General features: G+C 52.0%; 2 protein-coding genes across 9 annotated transcripts in view; both read right to left on the reverse strand.

Annotated features, from left to right (window-relative positions):
• The window catches only part of col12a1b (collagen, type XII, alpha 1b), a 34,519-nt gene extending 13,337 nt beyond the window's left edge, over nt 1-21,182 (reverse strand). For 2 of the 8 annotated variants that reach the window (XM_037244709.1, XM_037244716.1), the window contains exons 1-40: nt 20,997-21,182; nt 20,071-20,180; nt 17,847-17,963; nt 17,178-17,321; nt 17,055-17,102; nt 16,719-16,982; nt 16,104-16,271; nt 15,528-15,701; nt 15,161-15,451; nt 14,420-15,022; nt 12,602-12,880; nt 12,252-12,527; nt 9,694-9,963; nt 9,343-9,609; nt 9,019-9,211; nt 8,417-8,541; nt 7,302-7,451; nt 7,111-7,230; nt 6,870-7,034; nt 6,655-6,801; nt 5,785-5,927; nt 5,118-5,250; nt 4,640-4,785; nt 4,435-4,564; nt 3,913-4,049; nt 3,368-3,497; nt 3,120-3,259; nt 2,921-3,053; nt 2,749-2,766; nt 2,252-2,391; nt 2,046-2,175; nt 1,820-1,968; nt 1,590-1,719; nt 1,377-1,516; nt 1,183-1,312; nt 981-1,120; nt 774-903; nt 517-656; nt 288-417; nt 72-211 (exon numbers count right to left, since the gene is read on the reverse strand). In XM_037244709.1, coding sequence (XP_037100604.1) covers nt 72-211; nt 288-417; nt 517-656; nt 774-903; nt 981-1,120; nt 1,183-1,312; nt 1,377-1,516; nt 1,590-1,719; nt 1,820-1,968; nt 2,046-2,175; nt 2,252-2,391; nt 2,749-2,766; nt 2,921-3,053; nt 3,120-3,259; nt 3,368-3,497; nt 3,913-4,049; nt 4,435-4,564; nt 4,640-4,785; nt 5,118-5,250; nt 5,785-5,927; nt 6,655-6,801; nt 6,870-7,034; nt 7,111-7,230; nt 7,302-7,451; nt 8,417-8,541; nt 9,019-9,211; nt 9,343-9,609; nt 9,694-9,963; nt 12,252-12,527; nt 12,602-12,880; nt 14,420-15,022; nt 15,161-15,451; nt 15,528-15,701; nt 16,104-16,271; nt 16,719-16,982; nt 17,055-17,102; nt 17,178-17,321; nt 17,847-17,963; nt 20,071-20,143 — 6,483 coding nt within the window. In that variant the 5' untranslated portion in view covers nt 20,144-20,180; nt 20,997-21,182. Of the gene's footprint in view, nt 1-71; nt 212-287; nt 418-516; nt 657-773; nt 904-980; nt 1,121-1,182; nt 1,313-1,376; nt 1,517-1,589; nt 1,720-1,819; nt 1,969-2,045; nt 2,176-2,251; nt 2,392-2,748; nt 2,767-2,920; nt 3,054-3,119; nt 3,260-3,367; nt 3,498-3,912; nt 4,050-4,434; nt 4,565-4,639; nt 4,786-5,117; nt 5,251-5,784; nt 5,928-6,654; nt 6,802-6,869; nt 7,035-7,110; nt 7,231-7,301; nt 7,452-8,416; nt 8,542-9,018; nt 9,212-9,342; nt 9,610-9,693; nt 9,964-12,251; nt 12,528-12,601; nt 12,881-13,616; nt 13,684-14,419; nt 15,023-15,160; nt 15,452-15,527; nt 15,702-16,103; nt 16,272-16,718; nt 16,983-17,054; nt 17,103-17,177; nt 17,322-17,846; nt 17,964-20,070; nt 20,181-20,790; nt 20,860-20,996 lie in introns of those variants that run through there. The other 6 variants (XM_037244710.1, XM_037244711.1, XM_037244713.1 and 3 more) reach the window with 6 other exon arrangements.
• A 570-nt stretch (nt 21,183-21,752) lies between these two features.
• On the reverse strand, nt 21,753-24,612 carry LOC119118025 (cytochrome c oxidase subunit 7A2, mitochondrial). The gene is made up of 4 exons (XM_037244728.1): nt 24,478-24,612; nt 23,557-23,646; nt 22,241-22,325; nt 21,753-21,927 (listed from the first exon to the last, which is right to left on the reverse strand). Exons 1-4 carry the CDS (start codon nt 24,493-24,495, stop codon nt 21,875-21,877), a joined length of 246 nt encoding a protein of 81 aa, XP_037100623.1. The 5' UTR covers nt 24,496-24,612; the 3' UTR covers nt 21,753-21,874.
• Nucleotides 24,613-24,782: the final 170 nt, after the last annotated feature.

Below are 24,782 nucleotides of genomic sequence, written 5' to 3' on the forward strand. Positions count from 1 at the left end.
TGCCAACAAGCACAAATATTTTTCCAGGTGTCGGTGGTGACTTTCCTCACGCCAAGAATGACATCTCCTACCGTGCGCGGTTCTCCGTCGGGTTGCGCCGAGTACGTGACCCTGTAATTGCGCACGTTGCCCACCGCCGGATCCCAGCGAACTGTCAACGTGCTGACGGTGGGATCCACCACCTGTAAGTTCTTCACGCCGCCCACCGGATCTGCCAAGGCATCAAGATGGAGACTGCTCAACTTTTCCAAGATGGCATCGGGTATTTATTCAGCCGTCCCACTCACAGGTTTTCCCATTTTCGCTCTCCGGCAATCCTTCCATCTCGTGATAGACGGGAACCACGGTGACGGTGTACTCGGTGTCGGACTCGAGGTTCTTCAGCACCGTGGAGGTGGTGGATCCAGGCACCTGGTCCTAGTTTTGGGAGGGAGACGCCTAAGTGACACTCGTGGGGGGGGATGACCTCGGCGGTGCTGCTGACTCCCGATTGAGCGGATTTGGCGGTGGACTCACCACATCCTGTTCTCCTCCCGCCACCGGGACCCAGATGACGATGTACTCGCGCACGTTGCCCTCGGCCGGCTCCCAGCGCACGTTGAGGCTGCTGGTGGTGGGATCGAACACCTGAAGGTTCCTCACTTTGCCCAGCGGCCCTGACGACACGCGAGCAATGCGACCTTCACTCACCGCAAATTGATCTGCGCCACGTTTCTGAAGCTCATTTGGATCTCAAATTGTCATTTCAAGAAAATAAAAAATAAAAAACTCACTGGTCTTGCCGCTGTTGGTCAGACTGGGCCCGTCGCCCTCGGCGTAGACGGGCACCACGGTGACGGTGTAGCGGGTGTCGGGGAGGAGCTTCTCCAGGACGGTGCTGGTGGTGCTCTCCGATACTTGCTCCTGCAAAAAACACAAAAGTGTGCCGATTGAGGAATCCGCACCACTTGTGATTGACTCGCACTTGAGTTGTCACTAACCACAATCTCCAGGCCGCCACCTTCCGGCGTGTAGATGACCTTGTAGCCTTGAACGTTCCCGTCGGCGGGATTCCAGGTGACGGTCAGCGTGGTGATGGTCGGCTTGGTCACCTGCATGTTGCCCACGCCGCTCAGAGGCACTGCAGGAATTCCACATGCGTGTAAAGAAAGCGTCGCGTGTGGTTTGAAGACGTTGACTCACAAGTCTTTCCGTTCTCAGTCTGGCGTTTTCCCTCCCTGGCCGGGTACACGGGCAACACCGACACGGAGTAGGCGGTGTCGGGCAGAAGGTTCCTGAGGACGATGTCGGTGGAGGCGACGGGGACTTGCTCCTGCGGAAAGCCACGCCGTAAAATAGCCGTCGGCAGACTTTGCCGAGGCGAGCGGCGTTCTCACCATCTCCTCGCGCCCGCCGGCAACCGGCACAAAGAAGACTTTGTACAAGCGGACGGCGCCGTCGGCCGGGTCCCACTTGACGTTGAGCGAGGTCATGGTGGGGTTGGTCACCCGCAGGTTCTTGACGCCGCCCAGGGGTCCTGACGGTCGGTCACAAAGACGCCAGAGTCAAGCGCTCCGTTTTGGACTCCGCCAGCAAGCGGCAACTCTTACGTGTCTTTCCGTTTTCCGACATGATCTTGCCGTCGCCCTCGGCGTAGATGGGCAACAGGGAGACGGTGTAGAGGGTGTCGGGTTGCAGGCCCCTCAGGGTGGTGCTGCTGGTGCCGGCCGACACTTGCTCCTAAAGCAGGCCACCGTCACCATCCGGTTTCAAAGCTCATCGGTGAGCCCGTCGGAAGGAGATCTGGCCCCGCCCCACAGAACGGTGGCGGTGGTCCTACCAGTCCTACCATGCTCTCGGCGCCTCCGGCGGCTGGAGCGTAGATGACCTTGTACTCCTTGACGCGACCCTCGGCCGGCTCCCAGCGTACGTTGAGCGTGGTCATGGTGGGGTTGAGCACCTGAAGGTTCCTCACGCCGCCCAGAGGCTCTGCGGAAGACGCCAAAGGCTTCCATTGGAGACCATCGCAAGGGCGGCGTGCGCAAGCCACGGCGCATGTTGCTCACTGGTTCTTCCATCGGCCGAAACATCTCTGCTGGGGCCTGTGGCGTAGTTGGCGGTCATGGTGACCCGGTACGGCGTGTCAGGCGTCAGCTTCTGCAGGACCGTGCTGGTCTTCTTGCCTCCCACCTGCGTCTGAGAAACACATTGATGTGATGAGACTTTTTTTTCTTCTCCACAGGTTTTCGACGCAGCGGCGGCGTTGTCCTACCACGATGGGCTCGCCTCCGGCCAGCGGCGCATAGACGATCTTGTAGTTCTGCACGGGTCCGGGGGCCGGGTCCCACTTGACGGCCAGGGTGCTGACGGTGGCGTTGTAGACGCGCATGTTGCGAGGAGGCTCCGGGCGCACTGCAGCCGCCACAAACATAAAAATGCGAGTCAAGCGGGCGCACGGTCGAGAGCACGGCGGGGATGAAGATGATTGATGAGGATGAAGGTGAGATGGTGGTCTTAAAGCAGCTTTGCTGTCAAAGGATGGATCACAAATTGAATGGTGGCAAGTGATGATGATGATGATGTCACAGCTGGTTTGAAGGGGTGCAATGATGTTACATGAAATGAATTGAACACGCATAGCAAAAATATGACACCGAGATATTTTGCGTTCCATGTCAGCAATGAACAGATGTGTCTGACTTGATGGACACACACATGCAGTTGTGAAGGTGAAAAGAACAAACAGTCAAGAGTCTTTCATTGACGTACCGTCCGCAGCCTTCAACACTATAAAGAAAAAAGAAGCTCATTACAGCGCCATTTGTAAATGAAAAAAAAAAGGGGTCAACTTGGGTTCATCTGTAAAGGTCATTGAGAACTTCGGGCACTAGATTTTGTTCACGCAAGTGTCGTGTTGTACGGCTAAGAAGTGAGGACTCACACGTGCGCTGGTTTCCCATCAGGTCTTCGCTTTCGGACTCGTCCGGGTAGATGGCCGTCACGGTGACGGTATACTCGGTGTCCGGGTCCAAGTTCTCCAGAAGATGTGACGTCTCATCGTTGCCCAAGATGGACTGTGTGGAAAAGAGGTGAGCGTGTGTTTTGCTCCATGATATCAAACATTTTGAAGCAATGCTTACAGAATCGGAGTCGCTGTGTCCTTTCTTAGCCCAGCTGATGCGGTAGAGCGCCACATCGGGCGCTCCGTGCTCCCACGTGGCCCTGAAGGAGGTCAGATCCACATCGGAGAACCTGAGGTTCTTGGGGGGGGGAACCACGTCTGTTGACAGAAAGCAGGAGATGGGATCGTTAAAGCGCCGGAAAAAGAACATTCCTCACTGACGCCGTCACGGAATGCAAATTGAGAAGAAAAAAAAGCAGAGCAGACCCGTGACTGCCATTCCGAGCATGGGGTTCCCTGGACCCTCGTCGTACACGGGGGTCACGGCCACGTCGTACTCCGTCTGGGAGCTGAGCCCCGGCACGTTGAGGGAGGTGACGTCGCCGAGGACTTCCAGCTGTTGGGGCGACATTTAATGAGGCGGTCATGGCCAAACATGAAATCGGACTACGTTAGTCTTTTTTCTTTTTTTTATACAGCCAGGTCGGAATTTAGAGTAAAGACGAGCGAGCGGAGCTGCTTCGTGTCATCCATCGGGACCGGCTGGAAAATATTCATCCCAGACGCTTTGAGGAGGAGGACAGAGTGGCAGCGGGTTGACGGGAGGCGGGGGCGAGAGAGATGGAAGAGACGGGCCCCCGGCGGCCTTTCTCTTCCACATCTTAATCAGACGCAATCGCCTCCTTCCTTCCTTCCTAATAACTTCAACAGCTTCCCGTAAGAACCCTGATGATCGTTTGGAAGCGCGGCGCTGGAGGGCAAAATAGTGGGAGCAGCAAAAAAAAAAAGAGCTTCTCCAGCATGAGGCTCACCTCTTTGATATCGCCGCCCTCGGACTTGTAGGTGACAATGTACTTGCGCACCAGGCCGGGCGCCGCGTCCCAATTCAGCTTCATGCTGCTGTGAGTCACGCCGGTGATCCTCAGGGCGCCGGACGGCGGCAAGGGCACTGTGGGCACCGCAAGCACGGCGTCACAAAATAAAGAAATGTCAATATTCTGCCGGTGGGATGACGTGAGTCCGTTTTGAGAGGCAGCGTCCCGCTTTGGCTGTTGAGGTGAAAGCGCAAACATCATCTGGACTTGATTTCTAAAGCCATAGCAGAGGTGGGGGACTCCACTCACAAGTTTACATTCCGTGGCACAATTTGGAACATGTGGAACATTCTTTTAAAAAAAAAAACACCAGCCGTCCAGCTTTTTTTATTACGTTTTTACGTCTAAATTTCCGCTCGACAACCCCCAAGAATGTTTCCTGGCCGTTGCAGTTGAAATCTTTGCTGGTCTACCTGAGAGGAGCTCAACATTTTTCAATGTCTATTTGCGAGTACGTACGCGTGACTCCGCTGGTCTCGAGCGGCTGGCTGAGGTCTTCTCCGTGTTGAGCCAAGACGGAGATGGAGTACGCCGTGTTGGGGAGCAGCTGTGCCAACTGGATGTCGCTCACGTCGGCTCGAACCAGAACCTGCAAAAGGGACGGACGGACGGGCGGGTCGTCGGTTTCGAGCTCCGCCGTGTCTTGGCGCGTGCGTGGCGTTACCTCCTTCTCCAGCTGAGGCCCTGTGCCGTTGATGGATCGATAGCGCACGGTGTAGCCGCTGGCTCCGCCCACCGGCTGCCAGCGCACCCTCATGGCGCTCATGGTCTCGTCGTAGACTTTGATGGATGTGACGGCCGGCAGCGGCACTGAAACCACATTTCGATAAAAAAACTGAAGAGCTAGCATGGATGTTTACTTTAGCGTGGATGTATGTGGAGAAAAAAGGTTGGCTGCGTTGGAGGAAAAAAAAAAAAAGGCCATAAAAGCAATCCAGGCATCTTTACATGAAAGTCAGCTTTTAAGCGTGGCGTGACGAGAGGGGGCTTTACGTGACAGTCGCCCACAGATCAGACGCTAGCTTGATGCGCTAAGAGCAGGAAGAGCGTCGGGTCAAGAGCGGCGGAGAGCGAGCTGCTCATTAAAGCTCCGGCGCTCAACTTTCACGTGGGGAAAAGTCCGGAGGAGGGCGAGCGCTTACGGGTGGTCTCTCGGCCCACCAGCGGCTCGCTGCTGCGCTCCCCGACCAGCGAGTAGATGCTCAGCACGTACGGCGTCAGCGGGCTCAGACCGTCCAACACCGTCGATGTCGTCGAGCCGTCCAGCAACACCTGCCGCGACAAAATAGGTTATATAAAGGTCTTTAAAGACAAAGTTGAGTGTGTACTTGTGTGTGTTTGGACAGGCATCTCCAAAGCGGCCGCCCCGCATGTTACATGCAGCGACTTTAAAAGTCAGATTTTCAAAGGATGGAGTCATGCTGGCTTGCTACATGAGCCGCTAAAAGCCAAAAGAAAAAACAAAAACGACTTCAACTATGACCTAAGGATGAGAGCTTTTATTGCTGGCGTTTATGACGGCTGAAACGTGTTCACATGGAGCCTGCCTCAAATTGCACGCATCTCTCAGAATTCTGCCGCTTAGAAATAAAAATTCCGGGACAAGATAAGACAACGTAAACACACGTCAACAAGTCGAGAGGAAACGTCGCTCCTTTCGCAATCTTTTGGGCGATGAAAATGTCGGGCCAGATAGGGAGTCATTTTTGAAAAATTCTAAAAAAATCAAATGAGCGTGCTAGCTAGGCTACATGCTAACTTTGTGATCCTCATCATAACAATAAAAAATGGTTTGTGGCGTGTGCGCACCTCGCGCGATTGTGCTCCGTTGTCCAGCGCGTAGACGAGCCGGAACCTCTCGACGGGCGTTTGCGGCGCGCTCCAGGAGGCGCGGAAGGAGCGGTGGGTGACCTCGGAGGTGGTCAGGTCGGAGGGCGCCTCCGGCGTTTCGTCTGCGGGGGGGGACGACAACATGCAGCGTCAACGCGAAGCACCCGGACATCCACAAATCTGACAGCAGCAGCCGCCCGTTGGGCCGCCCGGGCGCTGTAAATCACTTTCTTTTGATATAGTTGCTCTTAAAAGTGATTTACGCTGGCTCGGTGGAATGTTCCACTCCGAGAAGTGGATTCTGCTTTTACAGCTGGACGTGGCGCACACACGATTGGACAAATAGGTGGCGTTGTTGTCGGTGGGGGCGAGAAACGCACTACAAAAACTTTCCTCCTCAAGATGTTTTTTTTCAGGTTCTATCCAAGATTTCTCAGGCGCAATAATGAATCAACAGCGGTGGACTGATGGTTTCGGGATCTTGTTTAACTTCCAACCGGTGAATCGATGCACAATAAGTTGTCGATCGATTGGATCATCTATTAGTTGCCAATTGACGGATTCACCCCGAGTTGTCTGACTTGCATGTGTACTTGAAGCCAAAAGTGATCAAGTGAATTGACGGCGTGGCGAGTGAAGGCCCCTCGGGTGCCTTTAAAAGCCGCAATAAATTGTGATGTTGCAAATTCCACAAGAGGCAAACTTTGTGAAGTTTCCACCTGTGCTGTTAATTACGAGAGGGTGTAAATCTGAGTGACTCATTCTGAGAGCGGCCCAGAAGGACGACCGGGTCACAGCTGCTTGCTAATAAAACTTTGATTTGGACTCAAACGTGGTTGTTGTCCTAACCTGAACCTTTGACGCTGTTGCACAGGTTGACGGTGAGGTCGTCCACGATGTCCATCAGGAACTTGAAGTCGTTGACGTTGTACATGTGAATTTCGTCCGGGTCGGAGGCGATGGAGCGCAACTCGTTCTCGTCCGCGTTCTTTACGCCTGCAAGGACACGCTTGCTTGGTGCTGTTTTTTCCACCCAAAAAAAAACAACATGGCAGGCAACTGACCGATGGCGTAGAGTTCGATGCCGCTGTCTCGTAGGTTCTGCGAGTTGCTGACGATTTCGTCCTGAGACTTTCCGTCGGTGATGAGGATGCCGATCTTGCGCGAATCTTCTCGCATTCCGACGTTGGCTTTAAAATTGTTCTGCAGGATGTAGCTCAGCGCCATCCCTGCGTCGCCACGGCAACAGGTTAGCCACCGGAGGAGGCCGGGACTCCGACCCGGAACCGAGACCGGGTCACTCACCTGTCATGGTGTTGCCTCCTTTGTAGGGGAGGTTGTTGATGGCGTCCAGCAGCGAGGCCCTGGTGGCGTGAGCGTTCAGGTGCCACTCCGTCTTGGGGTCGCCGCTGTACTGAGCCAAACCTGCGGCCGGAAGAACAGCCAATCGGTGAGCACCGCGCCATATTCCCAATTTCCACGTATCGGAGACTTGCCGATCTGGATTTTATCCGGGCCAATGTCAAAGACGCCGACCATGCGGCCGATGAAGTTGCGAATGGTTTTGAAGTTGATCCGCCCGATGCTCCAGGAGCCGTCCACCAGCAGCACGATGTCGGCCTTGGTGGAGGTCTTGCACTGCGTGTCTGCGACAAAAGACACAGCTGAGCAAAGCTGCTCAAAGCGCTGCCGGGCCTTTGCGTGTGCGACCACAAGGGGGGAAAAGCAGAAGCGAAAAATAAAAACACAGCAGACACCAGACAAGAAGCACTTTATGAAATACACGTCATCATTCACACGCCCGACAACGTTGCTTTTTTTTTTCCACATCCAGCGTCGGGTTTCGCTGATCCACGCCGACTGATCTTTTTCATTTTTCCGCCATGCGGTCGCTGCGGGGAACCTGTTGACCTGAGAAATGGCGGGCGGGCGGCCGCCTGGCCAGCCTTTTAACATCTGGAAGGCGCAAGTGAAGACAAGTTAGAAGGCAGCACAAGCAAACAGTGACGTGGAGCACATGTCGCCGCTAACCACGGCGGTTTCCCTTATTGGCGTTTTCTTCCGTCACCATAGCGACGACGTGACGTGATGAAAACAAGTTTGGCGCCGCCACCGAGATCATCGGGGGTGCCGTCCGTTCCCATGAGAAAATTCCCGGGTCGACTCGGTAGCAGGCTGGCCCGGCGTCTGCTTTCAATTTTGCGGCAGAGGTCAAACGCGTCCTCGGGGCCCGCCGACGGTCGGCATTTTCCGACCCTCGGGACTAGCCGACATTCGGCACGGTCCAAATATGTAACATGTGCGGCGGCGGGGTCACGCATCCGAGCAACGCTTTCCAAACGTCATTTGCGCCGACGTTTCCGCTGACGGGGGGGTGGAAATCGGCGAGGTAAGCCAAACAGCTCTCAGTAATTAGCCGTAATGACGATCATGTGCGCGTCTGCGTGATGCTAACTGACTCCGACAGCGCCAAGTTCAACCTTCTGGCGCCGAGTCAAGGCCAGTACGTGCCGCTGGGAGGAAACTCGACGCTGCGTTAATGAGCAACAAGTTACTTTCCGCAGCGCCTCCTTTTGAATGGTGCGAGTGGGAGTGGGCGGGGCATCTTTACCTGAGGGACCCAACGGAGGCGGCTCGGGAGCGTCGGAGAGCGTGGTCTTCTCCTCGCCCGCCAGAGGCAAACTCTCCCCTCCGTCAAACATGCCAAAGACGGCCACGGAATATTTGGTTCCGGCCCTGACACCAGAAAGGGATTCCCGTCACATTCTTGAGCCAAAACATTTGCTCTTCATCGCTTTGCTCTGTAATTTGCCAGATAGCGTTTGGACACTCTTTGGACTTTCTCTCTAAACTCTGACAACATTTTTAACTTCACGGCTCCTCCCTAAGACGGTCGGTACAATTGAGCACCAACTTTTAGACTTGATGGTGATGATGTCGAGGAGAGTGGCTTGACTGTTTAATGTGGATTCCGAGTTGTTTGAAGCGGTCGGCACCGTGTTTAAAGTGGTCGTTACGCTGGCTGGCTGGAGTGCCTGCTATGTTTTTGGAAAGCGGTTGCCATGGAGTTTTGGAGTGGTTGCCAAGGTGTCGACAGCGGTTGTCACAGCTTTCAACTGGCGCCCTGGATGATGTACTTTAGCGGGCGGGCCCTTCTCAAAACGACCCACCTGAGACTCGCTGGTCCGTACGCTAATGCTACGTGGCGCTCACCTGAGCTCCTCCAGGACCACCGTGTTGTCAAAAGGGCCCACCAGCATCTCGTTCAGGTCGATATCCTCCCCCGCGGGGTGGAAGGTGACCTTGTAGCCCCGGACCTCCCCGGGCGCCGGATCCCACGACACCCTGAAGCTGGTCTTGGTGGGCTCTGAGGTCTGGAGGTTCCTCGGAGCTTTGTAAGGCGACACTGAAACACAAGAAGGAATTCAAGACCCAGCCCCTCATCAAGATCTTTCAGTGGTGGGTGAGGAGTGACATGCTACTGAAGCTTTCTCATTTCCAAAAGAGATTTGGGAGGGCGGTTCTGGAGCAACGTACGTGTGCTTCCTACGCCTTGCCTTGCTTTTCCTTCCCCGCGTTTGTAGACGGGATGGACGGTGATTTGGTAGGCGGTGAGCGGTTGCAGCCTCTTCAGAACGGTGGAGGTGACCCCCGCCGGGACCTTGAGGACCACCTCTCGCCCGCCGGCGGCGGGAATGTATTTCAGCCGGTAGTGCTGAACTTTGCCGGGCGCCGGCGCCCACGTCACTTTCATGCTACGCTCGGTCTCGTCGCTCGCGCGCAGTCGCCGTGCCTCCGCCGACGCTGTGGGTCAAAAAGAGGCCACAAATGATTTAAATTGAAAAAACGTGTATCCAAAGTGAGAGAAGGTAGATTTGTTTTCTCTACCGTCGGTGGTTTCGTGTCCGACGAGCGGCTCGCTGTCCTTCTGGTCGTAAACGGCGACCACCGACACCTGGTAGAGCGTCTCGGGGCTCAGGCCGTCCAACAGCGTTTCCGTTTGCTCTCCCGGGACCGTTTTCTCTCCGGACTCGCTTGAGTACGCCGACTGCCACTTGACGCGGTACATGCGGACGTTGCCGGGAGCGGCCGTCCAGCGCGCCCGGAAACTGCTCTCGCTGACGTCTCGGGTCAGCAGGTTTTGGGGAGGGGCCGCCTCTGTAAACGGGAAGTCCAGGGAGTTAATGATAATTTTTTTTATAAGTTGAAAAAGACAATTCTGCTTCCCACAAAAATCTTGTTTCCTCCACTTTTTGTTGAGAAACCTGAGTTGACCTCACAGCAAGTTGAAATTTATTACAGCAAAGCCAGGCTGGCGTTCCCACGGCATCGGCGGAAAGATGGCAGAGGCTTATTATCGTAAAATGATTTGTCGTCCCAAAGTGCCAATGGAAGCGCACGTTGGGTGCCGTTCAAACGGCGTGACAGTGAGGAGGCCAGAAAATGGGACAAGGCGCAAAGCGTGCAAATAACACATGAAAGATGTCTGGCTGGCCCAGGAGAGAGATGAGCTTTCTTCCCGTGAATCGTAAATCCAGAAAGAACGAAAAGATGCTGACGTTCACGTCTTCAATCAGGTGGCGGGCTTTTATTTTGACAAGCAGACGCCGTCGCTGGGCCTTCGCCACCACTCCTGCCATTTTTTATCAGCTTCAATTGGCGCACGTGGAATGATGTGCACCGCCGGGCCGGGCCGCCGCCGCCGCCGCCGGCCTTTTTCCAGCGTCTAATTCGAGACATCTTTAAATGCTATTAAGACCAAAGGCTCTGCTCTCCTTTTTTGTTGGTGTTAAAAAAACATTTGGAATCTGTTTCAAAATGGGAAGTGAATTTCCATTTGTGGCCTCAACCCCACTTTGAAACATTCAACGTACATGCCGCAAGCACGAAAAAGCTTGTCTGTGGCGCCAAGCTGTGAAATGGAAGTCGACTATGTCTTGGTATATACGCGTTTAGCTCGAGTCAATGTTTTCATTTCTTTCTTTGTCCGCTACAGTCGGGTGAATTTTGTTGACCTTATTTGCACTTCATTTGTTTGGTCCCACACAAAACGCTGATTCCCAGACAACAAAGAAAAAAAACCCGACTGTGGCTGTTTTGGTTAATGCGTGTGGTTTTTGGCTCCAACTGAGTCAAAGCAGCAAAAATCCAAACAGTCCATTAGCCGCTAAGCACAGTTAGCCAGTAGCTGGGGAACATTCAGATGCTAAATCAGATCAGATGTTTTCCTCACAACGGGACTTTTTTTTTCTTCTTTTAAAGCGGGAATGCAAGTTGGGCAAAAAAAAAAAATAAATCACCAATCTACACCATGTTGCTCAAGTGTTGGATGTGAAAAGGCTGTAAAGTGCCCGCTAACTGCTCACTAACTACTCACTTGCTATTCCTCACAAACTCAAGCGGTGAGCACGGTGAAGCACACTAAACCTCATTTGGCTCCCTGAGGAGAAATTGAGTTGCGAGATCATCTTTAAATGTTAACAGAGCGCCATGACGTGGAGGTTCATTTCTGACTAAATTGTCCATTATACCGCCCCCTAGTGGCCAAGGCGTACACGCAAGAATGACTAGCACAATGTGCATTGAATTACTATATGTTGGTATAAAGTCTAAGATTACAGATTGCAACATTTTTGCGGTGGCTGCAAAAGTTGGACGGCTTTTCTCTTTCTTTCAACGGGGAAAAATGATTTTCCCTTACGAGCGTTCCCATGGAACAAATTCATCTCCTATGTCAAGGCACCGATAAATTTTGGTCAAGTGACATCCGAATCAGCTTTTCACTTGGCACGGCCAGCACTTGGGGTTGAGTCCAAACAGTAGGACATCATAATCCTGATTTGGGACCCTGACATAAGAATCCTCATTTAGCAAAGCTTTAGTTTTTGTGTGGCGCATTACGGTGGCAGCAAAGTGAGTGAAAACCGCCCGCAGTGGAAAGTCTGCTGGCCTCCTGCGTTGTGTAAACTTGGCCGGGACACTTGTTCCATCTCCATCAGTCGGTTCAAGAACCCCGAGCAGCCCGGGATGATTTTCGTGCGGGTGGCCCAGACGAGGGGGGGAAAGAAAAGAAAAAAAAGCCGCCATCCGTCAACGTCAGCCAAAGCGTGCAAGGAGCTACCGGCGATTGCGTTCGAATGAATGAATGAATTACAGAGCCAGAGGTCAACCCAAAACCAGAACCAGTGACATAACTCCACAAGAAATAGAGAGCCTGAATCAGCAGCAAAAATGCTAAATTGAGCAAGTGAGCTATAAGAGCTGGGCTGGGGTGCGTGCGTGTCATCTTATTGTGTACACACAACAGACACAAGTAACGTTAGCAACGGCGCTAACAGCAGCGGAGGCGTCCGGGCTGGTCTGCGTTAGCTGAGAGCTGCTCAGGTGCGCCGCGGGAAAAAAGTGACAACGGATTCCCGCCAACTTCTCCAATCGCGTCATCTCACCTTCTTTGGTGGTTCCTCGCGTCTGCAGCGCCGGTCCGAGGCCGGACGCGTACTCGGCGTTGACGCCGAGCTGGTAGGCGGTCCCGGGTCGAAGCCCCCTCAGCACCAGGGTGGGCTCGTCGCCGAGCGTGAAGGCTTCCTGTTCGGGACCTTCCTCGCCCAGGGGTCGGAAGGTCACGCGGTAGCGCAGCACGGCTCCTCGCGCCGGCTGCCAGGACACGCGGAAGCTGTCCGTGGTCTCCTGGGACACTCTGGCGTTACGAACCGGGCTTTGTTCTGCCAGAGTGAAGATTTTCATGAATTGAAAGGAACGCTCGAGGCTTCAGAAGCAACGCAGCAAATCGACGAACCCTCTAAGGTAGTCTCGTAGCCGACGAGGGGCAAACTGTCGCCTCGGTCGTACTGAGCCGAAACGTTGACTTGGTAGCGGGTGACCGGGGTGAGGTAAGGCAGGACGGCAGTCAGCGTGTCCCCGGGGACGGACATGGACACCAAATGGCTGTCGGGGATGTCGGCGGGTCGAAACTGGAGCAGGAAGGACTCGGCGTCGTTGGCGTCCATCCGCCACGAGGTCCGGAAGCTTCTGGGAGTCACTTCGGAGAAGGACAGGTCTCTGGGCTGGACCAGACCTGAAGAGCAGAATGCAGATGATCTTCCTGCTTCGACTCCATTTTTTTTTCTCCAAAACAAATGATCCGTTGTTGCATTTAATTTGAAGTTTACCGTTTTTTTCCATGTATAATGCGCAAAATTTAACTAATTTATTGTCCTAAAATCTGGGGTGCGCATTATACATGGGTACAATTTTTTTATTTAGTTTTTTTATCCGGATATCATACGGAGGCCGCCATTACAGATGCGCTTTCTTCTCTGCTGTTCACTTCAAACACGCTCCATACGAACACAATGCTCTCGTATCAGACGCTTGCTCGATCACCTGCTCGTTTGCTGTCACAATGTACCCTACACAAATCCGAAACATTTCTTCGCTATCGAGTTTGCTAGCGCATGCGCAGTGATACTGACCGGCAGAATAACATCCAGTTGTTCCCAAAGAGGATCTTTTTTCTGAAATAATTTTACGTTTACGGACTTAAGTAGGAGTCAAAATTTGGGTGCGTATTATACATGGGTACAGGCTTTTTTCCAGCATCAACATGCCATTTTTAGGGTGCGTATTATACATGGGGGCGCATTATACATGGAAAAAAACGGTAATATCGTAAGATGATCTTTTTCGCAAGTCTGAACATTTTTGGGAGGGCGCGGCATCCATTATCTAGTTGTAGCAAATGGATATTAGCATTAGCCTGCGCTAACTTGCAAAGATGCAACTTTTAGAAGGAGCTCAAGTGTCAGCCTCACAAGAAGCCAAAAGTCTTGTAGCTGCCTGCAGCAGGCTCGCAAACGCGGCCATCGGGCAGCTCAAGGTTTTGTTTTTTTCCGGCTTCCCTCAAGGACATCATCGCACAGAAGTCCGTTGCTATGCACATAAACACGACTGAAAAGAACAACAGATGAAAAGAAAAAGAAAAAAAAAGGCGGCGTGTCCCGAAGACAGATGTGGTGGATCTACACGCGATACATGTTGACAGACACATGTCGCACATGCCAGATTTACATCGGGGGCCCGTCCCGCAAAAATCCTGTCAAGTCCCACTTGACACAATATCCAAAAATGACGTCACTGGAGGAATGTGAGTCACCGTGGCTCCTGGCAGAGCAGAAAAGAAAAGCGCTGCACTTTGTCTTTCCCTTTCAAAAGCGCAGATGCTGCTTGTCGGAACTTGACGAGCAGTTGGCAGCCCCGAAGGAATGCTCGTCTCGCTCCGTTGTTTATTGCCCTGACGTGCACCCTAGACGGCTCGACGCGGCCGTGAGCGCCGCTTGACCCTCACGTGACCTTTCCGCACGCCGGCGGGTCAACATGTGGGCAAAACGTTAAGAGCGATGTGTGTGTGTGCGGAGATACGTTCGGGTTTAGTTTTCAGGGAGTGCGAACGGGCTGACACAAAAAAAAAAACATGCACAAAATCACTCAGCGCAGTGAAAACATGGAACAAGACAACCGAGTGTCCAGATGTGCGCAGTCAGCAGACACGCTACAGCATTTAAACTCAAGGTGCAGTACCGCGTTGTGCCACAAGGAAGAAGGTAAGACGGCTCACGTTTTTGCTGGATGTTGCGAAGCTCCTGCTCGATCCTCAGGCAGATGGACTGGGTCAGCTCCTTGGAGATCCTCTGGAAGGCGTCAAAGTCCTCCACGGTGTACACGTGCGTCTCAGCCGGGTCGTTGGCGATGGCCTCCAGCTCCGAGCGCACGGCGTCCTTCACGCCCACGGCGAAGATCTCCACGTCGGCGTCCCTCAGGTTGGTGGCGGGCTGCTGGAAGGCGTCCGAGGACTTGCCATCCGTGATGAGGATGGTGACGCGGGGAACGTTGTGCCGGGCGCCCTTGGCCAACTGGAAGATCTTCTCCCTCACGTAGGTCATGGCTTTGCCCGTGTTGGTGGAGCCGCCGCGGTACGGGAAGGAGCGCACCGCCTTCTGAACGCCGCTCAGGTCCGAGTGAGTGTTGAGCAGAAACTCGGTGTGCGGGTCGCGGCTGTACTGGACCAAGCTGATCTGGACCTTGTTGGGCCCAATATCAAAGGTGTTGACCAGAACCTCCAGGAAGGCTCGCACTTTGGCGAAGTTGGCCAGGCCGATACTGTAGGACCCGTCCACCAGGAGAACCACGTCGGCTTGCACGTCCACGCCCAAGGAACACTCTGACCGGCGCCGGAACAAACGGACTCACGTGAAATCAACGCAAACGCCACAAAGGCAGCTCTCGTGAGCGGCGCTGCCTTGACTTATGAGTAGAACGTGTCCCGTGACTACGCTTGTAAGTCAAGAGGGGGACTCACCCACAGACACTTTGACGGGCTGCGTCCTCTGCATCAGGATGGCGGGCTGGCTAGGCGTCAGGCCTTTGAGCGCAAACAAGTTGATCTGGTACTCCGTGTCCGGGCTGAGGTCTCGGGCCGCCACCGAGGTTTGCGTACGGCCCACGTACAGCTCGTGGCGCTTGGCTCCCGCCGTCATGGGGATCATCTGCAACTTGTAGCCCGAAACGTCATCGCTAGAGGCGCTCCAGCGCAGCTTGATGGTCTTGGACGACACCTCCTCCGCCTGAAGATTGGAGGCGGGCTCCACCGCTGGCGGGGAAGCACGGACGCCATCGTCACGGGCGCTTTGCAAACTTTAGGACGGACTTCAAATTTCGACACTGACCTTCTTCCCCGCTGACGAGGGAACTGAGCTGCTCTTCCACGCCGGCGCACACCTGACTGACGAGGTCCTCGCGAATATCGCGGATGTCCACCGAGGCGGCCATGTTGAAGACGTGACTCCAGTAGGGAGCGGACGCCAGCGCCCTCATTTGCGCCTCGTCGGACCGCTGGAAGCCTGACAATTACAATTTCAACACAAATGTCAAACATTTGAACGCTCAAATGACGATTTTCAGCAAAAGACTTGCTCGGCTGCCCTGGAAAAGGTGCGAACGTGAAAGCGAGCTCCCGCAATTAAGCTAAACGAGGTGCGAAAGCCTTCCTGATTGTTTTCACGTGTGTGCGTTGAGAGGTGAGGGCAGCCCTGTTGTTTTATCTCTTCCAGCTGAAGATGAGCCGAGTGTTGATCTCCCGTCGGTCGCCCCGGCGACACGGCCCTTTGTGTATCCGCGTCCGCTCGACGCGCGGAAAGTGTGACGCCGCTCGCATTCCAGCTACGGCGCGGTAATGCCCAAGGAATCCGAGCGCGAAGGGGAGGGAAGAAGTGGAGGAGAGAAGGTAGCGCACGGCGGCGTACCCACGACAAAGACCTCCACGCCCTCGTTCTTCAGACGGCTGGCCGAACGTTGGGCCGAGTCGTCCCAGTTGCCGTCGTCGGTGAGGATCAGCGCCACTTTGGGGAAGGCCGTGCGGGAGCCCGCCGCCTCGCTCAAGGTGTTGCTCAGCAGGTAGTCCAGCGCGGCGCCTGAAGACAGCAAACATCAAATGAAGAAATCACGTCAAATTCTTTTTACAAACAAAGCTTGTTTTTTCGTTTTCTCTGCTTTTTGGTGTGAAACACTTTGTTGATGAGTCGCTGCCAACGACTGGCAAAACGATTCAACTTGAGGTGGCGAAGGAACTTGCGACATATTTCTTTTCTCCCATTGACTCGCTGCTTTCGATTTACTCATTAGTCAAAACCAAGGCTGTGCCAATAAGTGTGTGTGTGTGTCTGTGTGTGCCCAAGTGCAAAACCAGATGCGGAACATATTGCTGACCTACTTCTTCTCCTTTCAAGACAGTTCATAAATGGAAAGGGAACTCCATGCACTGACTGGACACTACATTAGGCACACCACCAAGATCCAACAACGTCATTGCTCCGCCCCCATCGCATAACCGATTTTTAAAGAAAGTTTGTAATCCGCACCTGTCCTGGCGTGGCCATCGCGGATGTCCAGCGCTCCGATGGCTCGCAAGAGGGCAGGTCGGCTCATGTGTCGGTCCAGCGAGAAACCGGCGGGCCCGGCGCCGCCGTACTGGAGCACGGCCACTCGGGTCTTGTCCGGGCCGATCTGGAAGGCGCCGGCCACGGCTGCCGCCAGCCCGCGTGCGTTTTTGAAGGCGGCCGGGTCTGAGGCCCAGGACCCGGCCAGCAGGACGGCCACGTCCGCCACCGCGCTCACGGGACATTCTGCAGAGAAAACACGCACGCTTGAGGAACCGCCTGAGGAACCTTTGCGGCTACCAACCTTCAGCAACTTACTTGCGGTATTTGCGTCCGGTCTTCTCAAAGGTCCTCCTCCGGACTCGACTGCGAGGACAGATGAAACAAGTTGACGTGACGATGTGGTGGAAAGAGCAGGACGAGATGTTTGGGCCAACTCACTGGTGATCTGTCCCGAGGCGGGAAGACTCTCTTGCGCTCCGGCGTAGGCGTAGATACTGACTTCGTATTCCACGTCTTGACTGAGCTCCGAGATGGTCGTGGACGTGGCTGACGGTGCCAGCGCAAATTCTCGTACGAGTTCTCCTAAAAAAAAAAAAATGTTACAAATGTCTTTATTGACAATAAAATGAAGATTTAACCTCGAAGGTTTTGAAGGCGGTGACTTTAGATCCTTGACATTCTGTCCTTAATGACAAAATGAACATATTGCTCGTAATGATTTATCATTTTTTTGGCTCCAATGTTTCTATTGGCAGTTTAAATGTAGACGACTGAAGCGTGTAATGTTAAATTAAAAGGAAACAAAGGTAATTCTGCCTTTGCTGTGATCCCAATGATAATTCAAGCTGTGATATGTTTGAATGCTGTCAAATGAAAATGATTTAAGGTGACTTTGATGTGTCGCTTGAGGCCAAAAGGCGTTGTGGGGAAAAGAAAAAAAAAAAAAAAAAGGGTTGGGCAGTGGAATTGCTTTTCCCTGGAGGCGTGCGGAATAATGCTTTGCTTGTGTGTGCGTGGCGGCCTAATTGCAGGGTGCGTCCCGCTCATTAGTGCGGCGCGCGGTGAAGGCGGGACGGGGCGAGGACGGGACAGGACGGGACGGCCCACCTGTGTCAGAAGTCACGTGTATCCTGTAGCCATCAAGGTGCGAGCGCGGCCTTTTCCACGACATCTGCACCGTCCGCTCGTCGGCGATGTGAAAGGTCAAATCGGACGGCGGCTCCACTGCGCACAAAAAGAGCAAAACAAAAACGTGTTGAGGAAGGCACACGCGCGGGTTGTGTACTTTTGTGTTGTTAGTCGGCATTCCGGGAGGTGACAGGCGGCTAGAGCAAAGAAAGGCCAACATCAATATGAGCAATTTGGGCTAAAGCAGGGGTGTCCAACATATGGCACGTGGGCCATGAGCGGACCGCTGTTTGCAATCAAGCGGTCCGCGGCACCTCCCTCAATTTGCCCGTTTAGTTCTGATCTTAGTCTGGGTTTTGTATTTACGTGACTGTCTCATAAATAAAAAGCAAGTCTGGCTCTCCAACAGTATTTCCTGCATGCAGCTGTCAAGCAAAACTTTGGACACCCCTGCTGTGTGATGAGACGTTGAGGCTTTTCTTTGCCGTCACACATGAAAATGGTTACAAGGTGTTTTCATGTTTTCAGAACGGACATCAATCCAACACTTTTGAGTTGAATTGACCAACTGGCACGTTGGTCCGCGTCCGTCCGGACGCCTTCTGCCACGACCGCTACGACAAGGAGCAGAACTGTTCTTGGTGAGGGGGGGGGGTAAACGTGTCTTTTTGTGAGCAAACACACAACACAAATGTATGTGATGACAACACGACACGTGTACATGACAAGTTGCAGGCTACAACTTGGGAGACAAAAAGGCTCATGTACACAAAGACCCCGTGTTCTTTGTGGAATATTTTAAGGGGATATTCTTCAGGTTGGCGTGGAACGTACGCACGCGCGTGACTAGCTAGCTACTTTGTTTTTTATAACACTTTTTAAATCTCTCCTAAAACGACGACAATTATGACTCTAGAATGTGAGCTAGCAAATAAACGATCTAGCGGCTAATGAAACTTCACAAATGCAACATTCCACACTTAGCATTAGCAACATGCTAGTAGACAAATACACAATAAAAAGGCAGTCAAGTCTTAGCTTTTTGCAAGTAAAAGTCTAAAAAAAAAAAACTGTTCTAGAATGAATTCCATTACGTTTTCGCTTTTTTTTTTGTCCAGCGCCAACCGCAGCAGGTGAAGAATATCCCAGCAAAATATTGTCGTGAAGTCCGGACGGAGGTGCGGACTTGACCGGGAAGGTGACACGACGGCACGGGACGATGCGGAGGAAGCACCAACCTGACCAGTTGCTTCTGCTTCCCGGGATAAAAAAAGCAAAATTGTCCAGAAGACGCACGCCGCTTGTCCGCAGGCTGTTTATTGTCTCTTTCGAGCTATTCCGTCACACCATCGTGAGGATGAACACTTAGGCCTACTACGCTACTTCATGTTTCTTCATTCTGCTCACACTTGGGGGGAGAAATAATATTCGGGTGGCATTTGGTGGAAAAAATGTTGATGAAGCGCAGCAGTATTGTCGAGTGTATTTCGCGCACGGATGGAGTTTATTAGCCGAGGCCGCGGGAGGTCAGACAGAACAGGCGCTTTTTCTTTTTCCTGCTCATTCTCTCCTGAAGGACACTTTGGGAGAAAATAAGCAGACTGATTTTTGTTCCCCCCCTGTTGGTGTTCAACTTGTGGAAAAAGATGAGTCGAAGTCATATTTAGTCTTCGCGTTCCATGAGGAGAAATCACCCGGCAGGAAAATTGGCTGCTCGCCTGACGGCCACTTTTCTTTTTTTTTTTTTCCCCACCCGCTGTTTTTCTTTTCTTCGTTTTCTTTTTGCACAGGCTCCACAGAGACTCTGCGCCAGTGCGCCTCTCAGTGGCCACGTGGAGAATTGCACACTGGAAGAGGGCAGACAGTTTTTCTATCTGTCGGTTGCAACTTGTCTTGTACGATAAAAAATATTAAGCATCAGATTCATAAACGATAAGCAGCATCAAATACAAACAGAGCATCACTTCAACATTTTTAGCAGACAATTCATTAATGACATTTGGAATATGAACAGCATGTTTTTTTTTTTAAAGATCAGCAAACTTAAGATGAGAAAACATCAGTAAAAAAACAAACATATTTCAATCACACACGCATTCTCACACCAACTCACTTGAATGATCGCTTTCTTTAGTTCACAACAACGCCAAGAGACACAGAGGTGAAAGGTCAAGGGGGGAAGAGGAGGAGGGGGAGGTCTTACCTTGGTCCTGGGCCGAAGAGGCGAGCACCAGCGCCAGCAGCGCCGCGGCCACCAGAGGCAGCCCACTCTTCATTTTGGCTTCCTGTGGCTCACCACAGCTCGGACGACGGCTGCCAACAGCACCGCCGCCACCGCCACCGCCGAGATGATGACGACCACCGCGACATGTGAGGAGGAGGAGGAAGACCAGGGCGACGTGTGAGAACGCAGGAGATGCTGCCGCAAGAGCGCAAAGGGGGAGAAGGGGAAAGAGGCGCACAAGGAGGTATAGGAAAGGAAAGATGAGGAGGCGGAAATGAGGAACGAGAACAAAACGGGCGAGAAAAGAGGAGAAACGAGGAGGCGCTTTGAGAAAAAAGAAAGAAGGAGAAAATGAGGAGGACGGAGGAAGACGAGGGCTGGAAGGAGAAGGAGGAGGGATGAGGAAAGAACGAGACTCAGGAGGTAATTGCAGGAAGGAGAAAGAGAAGGTGTAGGAAACGAGAGAAGGGAGGTATGGAAAACAGGAGTACGACAGGACCGTCCAAAATCCAGCATCTTATTTGATCATCTGAAAATATCTTTAGGCATTATTTTCTTATCTTCCCAAATCCCCCAAAAAGAGCATTGTGCCTGAGTGGAGGAAGAATAAACTGGGGAAGCAAGAAGTAAAAAGAGCAAGGAAGGAAGGAAGCAAGGGAGGAAGCAATGAAGGAAGGGCAGAAGAGAAATTCTGTGTACCTGCGCGCGGACGTCAAATGAAATATTTGAAGTGGGCAACTTTTCGACAAGAGCTGACACAACTTTGCCCTGCGCGAGAGACGAAGAGCAGCGGGAAGAAAAGAAGAAAAAAGAAAAGTCGGCGGACGTGGAATTAGCAAACGTCATCACATGCAGACATATGGGAAAACGTCATCAATGACTAACGGTGAAGATGTGTCACCAACCTGAAGTTCGGTCTCCAACTTTTCACCCACCGAGAAGAGGAGGAAGATGATGATAATGATGAAGAAGAAGAAGGAGGGGGGAGGAGAAGAAGGAAGGGGAGCTCGTGCGCTTCTCGGAGGTGTTCCGAGCTTCTGGTCGCAACTCGGCGGGCGTCGTCGAATTTTCCTCCAAGTGGGCCGAGCCTCCCCTCCGCGCCCTATTTAAAAGGGGGAGGGGGGTTAAGGGGGCCGGTTTGCCCACCCAGCGGACCACAAACACCAAAGTCACTCTAGGAAACTTTGAGACGTCTCACATGCGCTCATTGTTTTGTGCCGATTCAGCACATCAAGCCAATTACTTCCTCTACTCACAAAAAATATAAATCAAAATTCATTCATCAAGACTTGTAAGTGGTCACCTTGTCAAGAGAAAACCTTCACGTGGTCGACAAAGGTTCGAGTCAGGACGAATAATTGCGCCAGTCTACGCGATGGCGCCCTCTCGTGGCCACCGCCAGAAGCGCCGCGAGGGGCTGCCAACTTCGTCTGCAGGACTTGACGACGGTTCCGGGATGTCTCCACCAGCAGGAAATATGGAATGAGGCCTCCACGTTCCTTCCGGGGACCCACTTGACGTTGCTTGTTAAGCATCCGCAAACATTTACCAGGGGGGGGGGGGGGGAAAAAGCACCTCTTGCATAATGCTCAAGGCAACTAATGGAATCAGCATTGTCAGGAAAAAAAGAAAATCGAATCAAAAGACAGCAAGCGGCAGCAGTTGGCTCATGAGACGTTTAATTGATCTCGCACAGAAATAAATATTGATCCCATGAACATGACAGGAACAACATGACTATCATCGTTATCACACTCAACAGGACGTGAAGGTGGAGTCCAGCCTACTTCCAGGCTTTGGCAGCTTTCAGGAGCTCGTACATCACGTATCCCACACCTGTGCAGCACAACACAACAAAAAGTTTGGAAAAATTCCATTCAGAATCCCCCAAGCCCCCCACCCGGTGCAATTTAAGAAGGCCAACAGACGTTCCGCCATGCCAATGCTGTCTCGTTTTTTTTTTCGCCTTTTGCGTACGTCCCCAAGATCACGCTCAATCAATCACAGGCTCAACCACGCTTCGTGTTCCAGCGCTACAATTTATTATGTCTATACTTTTAACGTCACGTCATCGGCGGAGAATGAAAACCGGCCCGTGTCCTTATATATAAGGTGTGAAAGGTCAATTTTGTGCTTTGCGCTGCCTCACCCAACACGGTGAGCGTCATAGTGGCTCGGTAGAGCACCGCGTCGGCCACGCCACCTTTCAGATGCACCGGGACGCCGTTGTCCTCCTGACACACACACACACACACACAAAACAAAAACACGGATGAAAGCTAGCAACAGGTTGGACCGTTGGGAACACGTTATCAAGGCGAGCCGCAAACAACTGCTCGCACATGAGCGAGTGCCGTTTGCATCGGCGCCTTTGACTGAAGCCTCCAAAGATTTTTGTGGCCGCCAAAGCGATCTAGCAAAGCAAACACATGTATTGCATTTCGTGCTGGTCTGCTTCCCGATGACAAAACGCGTCTCGTCTGGAGCGCGAGATAAATAATGAACGATTAGGAATTGATGGCAGCGGCAACGACGGAAGGTGAAGCGGCAAAGCGGTCGTCTGAGAATGTCGCGCAGGAAAAAAGACAAGCATCACACGTTTGCTTCTTTTTTTTTTTTTTCCATCTTGTCACGGCTGCGTTGATTGACGGCGGGGGTTTTGGCGAGCGTCGCGTCCTCGCTGTCGTCTGCGCTCGCTCAGCTTTTGTTTTGCGACGACGAGGTTCAAACCCAAAAATGAGAAGCCACCAGGCCATTCCGGCAGTATGTCAAAAACGCTCGCATTTCAAAAGCATCCTCACCAGTCAAATCTGTTTCCAAACTGCAAACAGCTGGGATTTTTTTGTTTTGTTTCATGAATAACACAGCAAAACGACTCCACATGGAGCAAAACACAAATATGCAAGGAAGGTCGTACAAACATTTGACCTAACAAACATTCTTAATTCACATCCTTTTTTGAATAACAGTACTGCTAATTTCCCTTAGCCTCTCAATGGCATTTCCCATCGTGTCCTAGCATTAAGCTAGCAGAATTTTATCATCGTATGCTTACATGTCAATATAAAACGCTGAATTATGCGAGTCACTTTTCCAGTAAACTTCCCCTCGGAGTGACAAACAGCTTGAAGCAAGCACGCCTTGCATCTTATATGGAAAACCGAGCAATCGCGGGAGTCAGAACAAGCAAAAAATCCACGGCTGGGTCATTAATTTTCCAAAGAGGCCACGTGAGTAAGTGGAACGGTTGCGGAAGGCCATGCCAACATGCTAACCTCAAGTATGTTCCACATTCATTTCATGGACTCATATAAAGCATGACGCTGTCTGCGAGCTGCTACTTGTGTACATCTTGTTACAATTACCAACAGTACATCATCAGCAAGAAAATTAGAAGCAGAGGACAAACGCGAGGCCTCGGTTGGACGGCGGCGGCAAAAGGCGGATGTGAGGCGTGCCAGCTACCTGGAAGAGCTTCTGGTTCTTGGGGACCTTGTTCTCCACCGACCTCCGAGCGGAGCCGCAAAAGGTCCGCCGCGCCACCTGCTGCAGTGCCTGGGAATGACAGAACGAGGCTATGTCAGTTCTGGATATGTTTATAGTTGACAGTAGAAAAGACTGGAGCGCATGCAGCACATGCTCGGGAAAATAGAGATCAATCTCCTGGATCTGCTTGCTTATCTTGCTTTTGATGCCTTTCTATGGAACGCCATACTTTTGGCAGTGCTGCCATCTAGTGGAATTCACGGCGCACAGCCATTCGTAATACAGTTGAAGTGTTTGAAATATTTATTAAAGCACGTTTTGAATACATTGTACTTAAAGCAAACTACTTTAATGGATACATTTTTGAACATTTTAAATCCGGAGTCACACCTAAACTCGGTGGCCACAATTTGGTGCATTTTTATCCGTTATAAACGCAAAAGGTTTTTTTTCTCTCATTCTTCCAGTTACGTTGCAGTTTGTGAGCTCATTTCCGACATCAAAATCTTGACCATTTCAAACGTAGCAAGTGTTTGAGTACATATTTTGATTAAAGGTAAAATTTCAGTAGAGGAATCACACATTATTCCCGTGGAAGTTGATGCAAGTAAATGCTAAAAATAAATTTGGCATTACGAGAAACAAAGCTCATGCCAAGGAATACTCAAGCTGAACGTGCACTTGGGAAATGACGATTAAATTGACAATAAAACCCGATGTGATCGAAATTAAAAACATTCAAGCGAGTTAGCGCGACGGCATTAGCAGCCTTTGACCCCTGGCCGACGCCAAGTGGCCCAGCGAGGTCAACAAACGTGTCCTGGCGAATTCCAAGACCCGCAGAAACACCGGCAAACGTTCGCAAAGCAAAACGAGCTGCTAAGTCCCAAAAAGACTCACAAAAATGCTTCGGTTCATCTTGGGTGCTCTTCTTTCTCGCACAAGGACGCCTGATACTTCCGCTTGTCGCGCTTCTTCGTCTGCTTTTCTTCTTCGGGTACTTTTAGCAGAGCGCAGTCAAGACGTGCTCTCTGCTGCCCTCTAGCGGCTTTGTTGGAAGCGCATAAGTCACCTTGGCCTGTCCTCGCAGTGGAAAATAAAACAATAAGCGGTTCACTTAATGGATGGGTGCAATAGCCACCCTGATTAACATTTATAAGTCTTATTATTCTCACAAAAACACACTTTTAAAAGTTTTCCAAGTT

Source organism: Syngnathus acus, chromosome 24, assembly GCF_901709675.1.
Source record: "Syngnathus acus chromosome 24, fSynAcu1.2, whole genome shotgun sequence".
Taxonomy (NCBI): domain Eukaryota; kingdom Metazoa; phylum Chordata; class Actinopteri; order Syngnathiformes; family Syngnathidae; genus Syngnathus; species Syngnathus acus.

Coding starts and splice junctions, on each gene's coding strand:
- LOC119118025 (XM_037244728.1), bottom strand. Junction 22,326..23,556: donor AGAACCAGAAGCTCTTCCAG/GTAGCTGGCACG, acceptor TGTGTGTGTCAG/GAGGACAACGGCGTCCCGGT. Junction 21,928..22,240: donor TATGACGCTCACCGTGTTGG/GTGAGGCAGCGC, acceptor TGTGCTGCACAG/GTGTGGGATACGTGATGTAC.